The 13,344-nt window shown below is 43.1% G+C and overlaps 1 protein-coding gene across 1 annotated transcript in view; it reads left to right on the forward strand.

The window, feature by feature from the left end:
• Positions 1-3,729: 3,729 nt before the first annotated feature.
• Positions 3,730-13,344, forward strand: part of LOC124596024 (acetylcholinesterase-like) — a 97,193-nt gene continuing 87,578 nt past the window's right edge. Inside the window, exon 1 of the mRNA XM_047134986.1 lies at positions 3,730-3,879. Coding sequence (XP_046990942.1) covers positions 3,730-3,879 — 150 coding nt within the window. The remainder of the gene's footprint in view (positions 3,880-13,344) is intronic.

Here is a 13,344-nt window from a genome sequence, read left to right on the forward strand (position 1 = left end):
CCGTCCCATATTCTTGAAGGCTGTAGTACTTTCAACGTTAGAAAAAAGTCATAAAATTTGCTCGGAAGCAACTACTTTTTGAGATATGTGCCGTTCTGACCCACATAGCTATCTGTCTGTTAACATTACAGGAGGCGCTCAAATGTAGTTACCACTCATCCTTACACATATTTCGGTCCTCGCACTCAAATAATCACTAACTCCTGCGAAGACGTCTGGATGGCCGGCCGGGGTTGCCGAGCGGTTCTAGGCGCTACAGTCTGGGATCGCACGACCGCTGCGGTCGCAGGTTCGAATCCTGCCTCGCGAATGGATGTGTGTGATGTCCTTAGGTTAGTTCAGTTGAAGTAGTTCTAAGTTCTAGGGGACTGATGACCTCAGAAGTTAAGTCCCATAGTGCTCAGAGCCATTTGAACCACGTCAGGATGATTTGGTCACATTCGTGGGTCATATTCTACTGCAACATCTGCACATTGTTGATGGGTGTCGAACATATCAAATTTGAGTGTCACCGTAGCCCTAAATATACATGATTGAGGTCAGGTCAACGGGTGGCCATACTGCTGGTCCTCTTCAACTAATCTATTGTTCATTAAACCTTTGTTTCAGGTACTGTCATATCAGGCGTACCTAGTAATTGAGGTGGTGCACTATCGTGCACAAGCAACATATGTTGTCTTTCCGTTAGGGTAATGTTATACAACTGAGCGTGTAGTTAGTCGTATCGAAAAGGGCGAGCCGGCCGGAGTGGCCGTGCGGTTCTGGGCGCTGCAGTCTAGAACCGAGCGACCGCTACGGTCGCAGGTTCGAATCCTGCCTCGGGCATGGATGTGTGTGATGTCCTTAGGTTAGTTAGGTTTCATTAGTTCTAAGTTCTAGGCGACTGATGACCTCAGACGTTAAGTCGCATAGTGCTCAGAACCATTTGAACCATTTTTGAAAAGGGCGATAAACAGGACTTTTTAGATTGTTTGGTAAAATTTATCGTCTTATTAGTCTTGACACTCGTAATTACTGTCCACATATTGATAGTACAATGATTTTGTTACCTTATTTCCACGAGCTCTCAAAGATTTGCATTTGCCCACACATGATTATTGCGGTTCAGTGACAAGCACAACCAATAAGGAATGAGCGTATACCATTCAGCCCATATATCTATAAGTTTCCGGACTTAACGTCTATAGGACTTTTTTCTAGTTTTTAGCTGTGATATCTCCTATAAGAATATGTTTTTAAACATCCTGTATAATGCGGCGATTACGATATATTGTATCCAGCAAACATGGCTGGTGAACAGAATTAAAGAAGAAAGATAGGGCGATAGGGTCACTGCTGACGATTTGTGGGAGTGATAACCGACGCCTGATATTCAAGCACAAACCGCCTCGATACCGTTCATCGGCCAAGCGACCATATCAGTTTATAGTGTCTTCTGTGGCTCGAGTGTGCCACTCTACAGTCGGATGTTATTGAAATTATGTTTAGAAACGTTGTCCTAAGTCATATCTACGAGCTGAGCTTTAGCTGTTATGCAAATATTACATTCTTTCCCACTGAAGCATTTACAATGGCGCTCTTATATTTCCACCCGCATTTCTCTTTCTCTGCCCAGAAAAGTACCATAAAATGTAAGTAATTATGAGTTCAGAAACAATTTCTTTCCTTAATTAGCATCAAATTCTATATTTATCTGAAGCGACTTGCAGAGGAAATTGGGATAACATGCATTAGAAAATGATCAAACTACGTACTACGTCTATGCCTGTTCAGTGATCAAGTAAAAAATACTCGTATTTCTTCGTGTTGATAGAAAGTAGCAACTGATTTTTAAGACTCTTTTGAGCATCATGTATCCAAACGACCCTACGCACGAAATACGAAGGCTATCTTTATTTCAACTTCCGATCTGTCGCGAAATGGAAACCACAGTGAAAATAAAAAAGTTTTAACTACATCTTGGAATACTCTCTTTCAAATTCTGAAGGTGGCAGGGGTAAAGTACAGGGAGCGAAAGGCTATTTACAATTTGTACAGAAACCAGATGGCAGTTATAAGAGTCGAGGGGCACGAAAGGGAAGCAGTGGTTGGGAAGGGAGTGAGACAGGGTTGTAGCCTATCTCCCGATGTTATTCAATCTGTATATTGAGCAAGCAGTGAAGGAAACAAAAGAAAAATTCGGAGTAGGCATTAAAATCCATGGAGAAGAAATAAAAACTTTGAGGTTCGCCGATGACATTGTAATTCTGTCAGAGACAGCAAAGGACTTGGAAGAGCAGTTGATCGGAATGGACAGTGTCATGAAAGGAGAGTATAAGATGAACATCAACAAAAGCAAAACGAGGACAATAGAATGCAGTCGAATTAAGTCTGGTGATGCTGAGGGAATTAGATTAGGAAATGAGACACTTAAGGTAGTTAAGGAGTTTTGCTATTTGGGGAGCAAAATAATTGATGATGGTCGAAGTAGAGAGGATATCGAATGTAGACTGGCAATGGCAAGGAAAGCGTTTCTGAAGAAGAGAAATTTGTTAACATCGAGTATTGATTTAAGTGTCAGGAAATCGTTCCTGAAAGTATTTGTATGGAGCGTAGCCACGTATGGAAGTGAAACATGGACGATAACTAGCTTGGACAAGAAGAGAATAGAAGCTTTCGAAATGTGGTGCTACAGAAGAATGCTGAAGATTAGATGGGTAGATCATATAACTAATGAGGTGGTATTGAATAGGATTGGGGAGAAGAGAAGTTTGTGGCACAACTTAACTAGAAGAATGGATCGGTTGGTAGGACATGTTCTGAGGCATCAAAGGGTCACCAATTTAGTATTGGAGGGCAGCGTGGAGGGTAAAAATCGTAGAGGGAGACCAAGAGATGAATACACTAAGCAGATTCAGAAGGCTGTAGGTTGCAGTAGGTACTGGGAGATGAAGAAGCTTGCACAGGGTAGAGTAGCATGGAGAGCTGCATCAAACCAGTCTCAGGACTGAAGACCACAACAACAACAACTTCCATCTGCTTCTCTACATTGTCGCTGCTCCAACTTAGACACTTGTCGTAACGTGGTTCCAACTTTCCAATATTCTCGTCATATAAAGCAGTCGCCTGTGATTTTCCTCGATTCCCTATGCTGGTGTGCAGCTCGGTATATGCGCGTAAATGCTGTCCTCATGTGAGCTGTCCATGAAAGTCAGAGGAATACGAGTCCAGGTTGTTTGGCGGGTTATCAAAAACTTCCCATCGGAAACGTTGCAGGAGCATCTTTGCTGCACCTGCAGTTTGCAGACTTGTCGTGATGAGGGAAATGTATGACACTTATTATGCAGACTGCATGAAGTCAGGCGAAACCCTTCGGAGGACTTCCGACTTGGCAGGAGACGCTAGCCATTTTTACGTACTCACTGTGGGCTCAGAACTGAAATATGCAACGTGACACGATAGAAAAGCATAATAGAGGCATCGTGCAACGCAAATGCGCATGGCTTCACTGAATTTTCACTGTGGTTTTAATTTCGTGACCGATCGGGCGGTGAAAGAAATGGCACTCGTAGGAAATGCAGGAAATGTGTGACGTTAATGCATTTTTTGTAAACCACTGAACAGCAGAGTTATGCAAAATACTTTGTGTACGTAATAATTAAGTAATGAAACTGGCTCAGTCTTTTAGTCACCAAGTGAAACGTATTCATAATAGCTGAGCAAACAGACAACAGATAATAACAGCCGTTGATGTTTTTTTCTCAGGCGACAGATGTGTTCGCAAAGGTGGAACAAGGACTCCTGAGAGGTGTCCGCACCACTAGCATCCTTGGAACAGAGTACAACAGGTTCTTCGGAGTGCCTTATGCTGCGCCACCGGTGGGAGATCTCCGCTTTCGGGTGAGTACTGCAAAAGTAATTTAACCGTTTAGTCTTATGTATTTGAAAATACTGAGAAAACTGAATGATTAATGAATGCAAAATCTGTGATAGATGTAATTCTGAAATACGGATGAAACTTATACGTCTATATTTTGTCAATCAATGACATATAATAATTAAATAAGTCTGCGATGATAATTGCTCTAGATAATGCGATACTACGTCCTGATCGCTTTTTAATTATATAAACTTTATTATTTTTTGCGCCTTCAACATCAAGCCATCTTCAGCGTCATATTACGAAGACATCAATACACAGCCAATGTACATGTCTCAGTAGCCGAAACGCATAAAATTGTAAATTTTATACATTACAAGAGCAACCAGGACAAGTTATTACATATGCAGTATATTTTATTTATTTACGCGCAGAATGAATAGAAGAGTGAAAGAAGTGCCTTAGGTCAATGTTTAAGCTAATATACGGCTTATATTCGCTCTCAGAGGAGCCGTGTTGAGCCTCAGAGAGAGTTTGTTGACGTGGAGAAGATTACGTCATCTCAGCATACAGAGACCAATCGATTGACGAAGGGTTTTGCTTTAAAAGCCAGGACAGCACGTCGCCCGAAGTTTCGAAGCATTTCACCCGAAATTTCGTGAAACGTGAGAACCTGTCTGGGTGCAGCGCAGGATCTTCACGAGGGCTCAAGAACGATAGCTCAGGATAACCATTAGTTCGTTTATTCTATAGTCGTCTTGCGAATTTCTTCTTACTTTCATGTTACATAGACACAGAAAAAAAGTTTTGCATCACCTAGGTTCCGAGAGTTTCGGAACCTGTACAGAAAATTGGAATAGAGATCAACATAAACATCATTTTTATTGCTCATGAAAACCTCATATTGCATGTACCATCATACAGCGAGACCTTCAGAGGTGGTGGTCCAGATTTCTGTACTCACCAGCACCTCTAATACTCAGTAGCACGTCCTCTTTCTTTGATGCATGCCTATATTCGTCGTGGCATACTGTCGACAAGTTCATCAAGGCACTGTTGGTCCAGATTGGCCCACTTCTCAACGGCGAAATTGGAAATGGGAAATTTGTGCTAAGGTCTTATGGGACCAAACTGCGAAAGTCATCGCTCCCTAAGCTTACGCACTACACAATCTAACTAATCTAACTTAAATTAACTTACGCTAAGGACAACACACATCTCCAACCGGGGGGGAGGGGGGGTGGCTACCCTGCGCGGCCCTCAAGGGCGATTCGGCGTAGATCCCACAGAGTGATTGGCGGGTCACGTCGTCCATAAGAAGCCTTTTTCAGTCTATCACAGGCATGTTCTATAGGGTGCATGCCAGGAGAACATGCTGGCCACTCTAGTCGAGCGATGTCGCTATCCTGAAGGAAGTCATTCACATGATGTGCGCCGGCCGAAGTGGCCGTGCGGTTAACGGCGCTGCAGTCTGGAACCGCAAGACTGCTACGGTCGCAGGTTCGAATCCTGCCTCGGGCATGGATGTTTGTGATGTACTTAGGTTAGTTAGGTTTAACTAGTTCTACGTTCTAGGGGACTAATGACCTCAGCAGTTGAGTCCCATAGCGCTCAGAGCCATTTGAACCATTTGAACACGATGTGCACAATGGGGGCGCAAATTGTCGTCCATGAAGACGAATGCCTCGCCAATATGCTGCCAATATGGTTGCACTATCGGTCGGAGGATGGCATTCGCGTATCGTACAGCCTTCCATGGCCAGCGGCGTACGTCGGCCCCACATACTGCCACCCAAAACATCAGGGAACCTCCACCTTGCTGCACTCCATGGACAGTGTGTTGCCTCTAAACACGTCTCCGTCGATTGTCTGGTTGAAGGCATTTGCGACACTCATCGATGAAGAGAACGTAATGCCAATCCTGAGCGGTCCATTCGACATGTTGTTGGCCCACCTGTACCGCGCTGCATGGTGTCGTGGTTGCAAAGATGGACCTCGCCATGGACATCGGGAGTGAAGTCGCGCGTCATCCAGCCTATTGCGCACAGTTTGAATCGTAACACGACGTCATGTGGCTGCACGAAAAGCATTATTCAACATGGTGGCGTTGCTGTCAGGGTTGTTCCGACAGCGGTCATCCACTGCAGTAGTAGCCCTTGGGTGGCCTGAGCGAGGCATGTCATCGACAATTCCTGTCTCTATATATCTCCTCCATGTCCGAGCAACATCTCTTTGGTTCACTTCGAGACGCCTGGACACTTCCCTTGTTGAGAGCCCTTCCTGGCACAAAGTAACAATGCGGACGCGGTATTGACGGTCTAGGCATGGTGGAACTATAGACAACGCCAGCCGTGTACGTCCTTCCTGATGGAATGACTGGAACTGATCGGCTGTCGGACCCCCTCCGTCTAATAGGTGCTGCTCATGCATGGCTGTTTACATCTTTGGCGGGTTTAGTGACGTCTCTGAACAGTCAAAGGGACTGCGTCTGAGATATAATATCCACCCCAACGTCTATATTCAGGAGTTCTGGGAACCGGGGTGATGAAAAACTTGTTTTCATGTGTGTATAAAAAGCAGTGTCGTCCAGTAAATATGTACTAATCAGAAAATCTCCAGTTCGAATTTCATCACGATCTGGATCATGTAAAGGATGCTTTACGCCACAGAAACCTTGCTGGAAGAGTAAGTAGATATCATCTTCAGGTAGCTGAGTATTCATTAGGATTCAGCAGATTTGTCGCATCTCCATTGACAGTGTATAATATGACAGAGATATTCGATCCCAAACTTTAAACCGCCACATAGAGGAAGATCGAGTAGTTCCAGACACGAAAGATTTCGAAATTATATTATTTTCATACATTATTTAATAAGATTAAAAATTCGGTGTTGCTTTATTTATATTTTCTTCACCATTTATTTTTGGTCGTTTAAAACTTTAGTAACGAGTAGAAAAGCTATTTTCGTTGCAAAAATGTTTTACATGGATCGTAAATGATTATATACTTGAACTTCGCCTTCATCTCACCTGATATATCAAAAGATCTGTCACCTTATTCCTTGCTGAAAACTGCTGCTCGCTGCAAACTCGTCGATTCAGTTGTGTTCGACTCCCCTTGCATTAACAAGTTACGTGTTCCTGTTGTCTGGCTGTAAGCCGGCCGGGGTGGCCGAGCGGTTCTAGGCGCTTCAGTCCGGAACCGCGCGACTGCTACGGTCGCAGGTTCGAATCCTGCCTCGGGCATGGATGTGTGTGCTGTCCTTAGGTTAGTTAGGTTTAAGTAGTTCTAAGTTCTAGGGGACTGATGACCTCAGAAGTTAAGTCCCATAGTGCTCAGAGACATTTGAACCATTTTTTTCTGGCTGTAACAGACAGATCGCACACGCGAGGGCTGTGGTTGGAGATTCGCAAGCCTGTCACACTTCACACAAAGTTTCTTTAGACGAGTTATACCTGGTATCTTCTCAAGATATCTTTCTCGAAGCAGATGATAGCACCGGATTGTGAACTCGGAGTTGTTGTAGCGCTGTTCGATGAAAACAGTTGGAAAGTGAGGATTTAAATGCAGTAAAGAAAACATCATGTATTTTATGGGATCCATGTTTTATTATGATCTGTAAATCTTTCCACAGCACCACGATCAAATAAAATACAAATAAAATTATTTCTGCTCTCTTTGATTGCAGGTTTATATAGAATTTTGATCGTCCGTGGCAGTAATTAAAATTTATTCTGCGCGGCTGACATTAGCTTCGTAGTCACATTCGCGTCCGATCACGACACGTTTAATAATGTGATTTTCGGTAACAAATGGCCACTGCCATCACAATCGTGGTCGATTACTTCGTGCGTCATCCGATATCCTCTTTAATAAACAATTAATTTATTTCACAATCGTTAATTTCTACACCGTGACTACCCATACACGACCCATAGCCGTGGCTATCTCCATTAGATTGGGATTACTATCAATGAAACTGGAGTTCTCTAGCGATTCAAGGTAGCTTCTGGCACGAGTGTTTTAGCCAATCACAGCAAAGGAAATTTCTTGCTACTTATGAGGTGAAGCTCTGCTTAGCCAATAGGAAACGAGGACGCTGTTACCAGGTGGGTGACACTGTGATACGTCAGCGAAACGCCACAAGAAAACGAACCACCACAGCCGTATAATCAAAGAAATTTATTTCAAATGTTTAGTTTCCGCGCAACACTTACGCCATCTTCAGGTACACTATAACTAAAAGAGTACTTTCATTTTGGCCAATGTTTACACTCCTGGTGTATGCAATTCACAATTCACAACAATTAGCATTATATGGGTTATACGACACGCGGGCCAAGGAATGTAACCATTCTTTTGATTGTAATGAACCCGAAGATGACGTTAGTATTGCGCTGAAACTAGTTGTTCGAAATAAAGTTTGTTGATGATACGGCTGTGGAGATTCGTTTCCTTCACTTATTGCACCATATTGCGAATATTGCTTACCCATTCTAAAGTAACTGTTACATCTACATCTACATGGATACACTGCAAATCACATTTAAGTGCCTGGCAGAGGGTTCATCGAACCACCTTCACAATTCTCGTATAGCGCGCGGAAAGAAAGAACGCCTATACCTTTCCGAACGAGCTCTGATTGCCCTTATTTTATCTTCGTGATCGTTCCTCCCTATGTAGGTCGATGTCAACAAAATATTTTCTCATTCGGAGGAGAAAGATGGTGATTGGAATTTCGTGAGAATATTCCGCCACAACGAAAAACGCCTTTCTTTTAATGATGTCCAGCCCAAATCCTGTTTTCTGTGACACTCTCCCCCATATTTCGCGATAATACAAAACGTGCTGCCTTTCTTTGAACTTTTTCGATGTACTCCGTCAGTCCTATCTTATAAGGATCCCACACCTCGCAGAAGTATTCTAAAAAGAGGACGGACAAACGTAGTGTAGACAGTCTCCTTAGTAAGTCTGTTACATTTTCTAAGTGTCCTACCAATAAAACGCAGTCGTTGGTTAGCCTTCCCCGCAGCATTTTATATGTGTTCTTTCCAATTTAAGGTGTTCGTAATTGTAATACCTAGGTATTTAGTTGAATTTACAGGTTTTAGATTAGACTGATTTATCGTGTAACCGAAGTTTAACGAATTCCTTTTAGCATTCATGTCGATGACCTCATACTTTTCGTTATTTAGGGTCAACTGCCACTTTTCTAAATCGTTTTGCAGTTCATTTTTGATCTTCTGATGACTTTATTAGTCGATAAACGACAGCATCATCTGCAAACAACCGAAGACGGCTGCTCAGATTGTCTCCAAAATCGTTTATATAGATAAGGAACAGCAAAGGGCTTATAACACTACCTTGCGGAACGCCAGAAATCACTTCTGTTTTACTCGATGACTTACCGTGAATTACTACGAACTGTGACATTCTCTGACAGGAAATCACAAATCCAGTCGCATAACTGAGACGATATTCGATAACCACGTAATTTCACTACATCTTTCCATAAAATCATAGTGAAAGTCTTTACCTCATTTCGTTTTTGACTTACTTAACCGAGGCCTTATTTTCAGTTGCTCTGCAAATTTTTACACTAGATTTAGAAAAGCTGGCTACCTAAATTTTTAACATGAACGGACAATATTGTTTTCATCTCATCAGGTTTCATGGTCACAAGTTTGTTTTGCATTAAAACATCTTGGAGCTGAGTATTGGTTCTGAATACTCCATACTCACAATTCTGATTCTCGTTTCAAGAAATCGTGAATCAGACTTTTCCTACGATTTCTTTTAAGTTAATTTATGTCCTTACTTCTCCCCCTCTGCTTGGTAAGTAAGAAGCGTAAAAATTTAACTTTTTTTTGTACTATCTGTTCTGTCTAGTACAGCACGAAATCATCCGATAAAAGCAGAGGTAACCGCTGGTAGTTATCATTCTCAGTGTTCTTATATGGGCTAGAGCAGGGCCAGCCATAGCGTGCCGAATTTCATGAACGCCGAGTGTGCGGGCTGCGTGCCGACCATGGATCGGCCTGTGAACGCTTTGCTCGTTCCTTCCTGCAAGTAGCCTATTCGATACAGCGCGGCATCTCATACACTATTGCGGTGCAGACACTTTTTGGTCTGCACAACTCTCTTCAGATCGGCAAAATCGTGGTATGGGCGGTGTTTGGCCTTCGCTTTTTGTTTTTGGTGTGAAGGTCACTCACAGGTTCAGAGGCTGTTTCAACAAAAACAGGAAGTCTAGCAATTTATCGTCACAAGAATTTAGAAATGATTGGAAATGACAGAGTAGATATTTCTCATATATATTATGCAGTTGCGTAAGTGACGGTATTGAAGATATGCTACGCAACGATATTACAATATTATGCAGAAAGAATTTAAAAATTTAGTTGACAGTGAAAGCCCTAAAAATTACAACGAGCAACAGTCAGGATTAATTGTTCTAAACGTCAAGAAGCGCTTTGTGATGAAGTTACAGGCATACAGTTCGTGAAGAAATGAAGACCTTAAACACTACTGGCCATTAAAATTTCTACACCAAGAAGAAATGTAGATGATAAACAGGTATTCATTGGACAAATATATTATTCTAGAACTTACATGTGATTACATTTTCACGCAATTTGGATGTGTAGATCCTGAGAAATCAGTACCCAGAACAACCACCTCTGGCCGTAATAACGGCCTTGATACGCCTGGGCATTGAGTCAAACAGACCTTGGATGGCGTGTACAAGTACAGCTACCCATGCATCTTCAACACGATACCACAGTTCATCAAGAGTAGAGATCGGCGTATTGCGACGAGCCAGTTGCTCGGCCACCATTGACCAGACGTTTTCAGTTGCTGAGAGATCTCGAGAATGTGCTGGTCAGGGCAGCAGTCGAACATTTTCTGTATCCAGAAAGGCCCGTACAGGACCTGCAACATGCGGTCGTGCATTATGCTGCTGAAATGTAGAGTTTCGCAGGGATCGAATGAAGGGTAGAGCCACGGGTCGTAACACATCTGAAATGTAACGTCCACTGCTCAAAGTGCCGTCAATGCTAACAAGAGGTGACCGAGACGTGTAACCAATGGCACCCCATACCATCACGCAGGGTCATACGCCAGTATGGCGATGACGAATACACGCTTGCAAAGTCCGTTCACCGCGATGTCGCCAAACACGTATGCGACCATCATGATGCTGTAAACAGAACCTAGATTCATCCGAAAAAACGACGTTTTGCCATTCGTGCACCCAGGTTCGTCGATGAGTACACAATCGCAGGCGCTCCTGTCTGTGATGCTGCGTCAAGGGTAACCGCAGCCATGGTCTCCGAGCTGATAGTCCATGCTGCTGCAAACGTCGTCGAACTGTTCGTGCAGATGGTTGTTGTCTTGCAAGCGTCCCCATCTGTTGACTCAGGGATCGAGACGTGGCTGCACGATCCGTTACAGCCACGCGGATAAGATGCCTGTCATCTCGACTGCTAGTGCTACGAGACCGTTGGGATCCAGCACGGCGTTCCGTATTACCCTCGTGAACCCAACGATTCCATATTCTGCTAACAGTCATTGGATCTCGACCAACGCGAGCAGCAATGTCGCGATACGATAAACCGCAATCCGACCTTATCGAAATGGGAAACTTGATGGTACGCATTTCTCCTCCTTACACGAGGCATCACAACAACGTTTCACCAGGCAACGCCAGTCAACTGCTGCTTGTGTATGAGAAATCGGTTGGAAACTTTCCTCGTGTCAGCACGTTGTAGGTGTTGCCACCGGTGCCAACCTTGTTTGAATACTCTGAAAAGCTAATCATTTGCATACCACAGCATCTTCTTCCTGTTAGTTAAATTTCGCGTCTGTAGCACGTCATCTTCGTGGTGTAGCAATTTTAATGGCCAGTAGTGTATATTACTGCAATGCACGTTGATTAAGTCAAAGGGCATGCCTGAAACGATTTTTCGATTTAGAGCTCACTATTGTCAAATCTATGAAGGAAAAAGGAGTAGAAGTACGAAACATAGAACACCCGGAATGGATTGTAGACCTTGCATTTTAAGTGGACTTGACTATTTTAAGTGGCGTTTAAAGAATTGCAAGAATAGTCCTCAACATTTTGGGGACACTGCCTTACATCTGTTTTCGGGACTATTTGCCGTTTCAGTTGAAAGCGCCCCTGTGCATGGAACCGACTGATCTGCAAAGTAATTCCCATTTTAATGACAAATCCTTTTACTTTAAAACTGTCCAGGACGCCTACATTGTGTGAAGCACGGATTACGTGGCAACCTGACTGAGAGAGTCTCCGGTATTGTCTGCGTCTGTCGATATAAGGACAGTTTGTACCGGAGAAAAAGTATATTACGTCCTTAGCGGGCCAAAAATAATTAAATAATACTGAAACTTTGTTTTCTTTGTCATTTATGTTGTTGAGAAATGGGGGATATATGACTGCACTGCCGTTTAAATGCGACGCATTTGCAGTCTCCCTCTCCCCTTTCTCTTCTTTACGCTCAGACTGTGTGGCGTGGTGATTGGGGAAGTGTGCAAGGAGGACGGGCATTACGGCACGCATGCCAGGCTGTGTGTGGCTTGTCAGCGGAATTCTTAGTCGACCCTGGACTAGTCTGCAATATATAGAATAGATACAATAAAAATGTAATATTAAATACTTGTGAACAAAAAACAACACTGCAAATTTAAATTAATGCACCGAAAAATTCACTAGAAATAGATGACATCTCCGAAATGCATTGTTGTTTTGATTCAAAATAGCGAGAGGTCTTGTGCCTCCACCGGTCGTACAGCAGTGGCGCAACAGGTCCTGTCATTAGCGCTAGAGCTTGGAAACGGCTTTTGTCCTATACAGTCCGGTGTCTGTCTTACCCTCCCCTGCCACCACTCAAGTCTAACCGGTTTTACTCACCACCATCGCACTACATCTCGCAGCACTGGACGCAACCACTATGAGTCGTAATTACACTGTGAATTATATTGCGGATTACGAGTTAACACCCTCAGGACGGCAGCTGCAACCCGATAGACACGTCGGTTGTTTTTATTATTTTAGAATGTTGGTATTTTATGAGAAAACGCTGAAGTACACTTAAAAAATTTAATGAGACTGACATCGCCCGTAGAAGTAACGAATTTACTTCAAAATTCTGCAACCTTTCTTCAGAGAAGTAATGGCTAGCGAAAAAACTTATGGATGTTTCAGTGAGACAACACAAGAGCACATACCACGAAGGCGTCTTTGACACTGAAGACTTTTCATATAGTAACTGGTATCGTATGTAGATCGATTTGTAATACAAAGTGGGTTTCTATTAGCTGTCCTTTTTGTAGAGTAACAATCGGTACAGAATGCGGCTGGTTTGGTTTTGTTTTGCTTTAGGGAGCAAAAAACAACTGGGTTCATACGCGCCCAAGTCAAAACTATAAAACACGAAGACAGAGAGGAGTTAGAAAATGACT

Source organism: Schistocerca americana, chromosome 1 (genome assembly GCF_021461395.2).
Source record: "Schistocerca americana isolate TAMUIC-IGC-003095 chromosome 1, iqSchAmer2.1, whole genome shotgun sequence".
Classification (NCBI taxonomy): domain Eukaryota; kingdom Metazoa; phylum Arthropoda; class Insecta; order Orthoptera; family Acrididae; genus Schistocerca; species Schistocerca americana.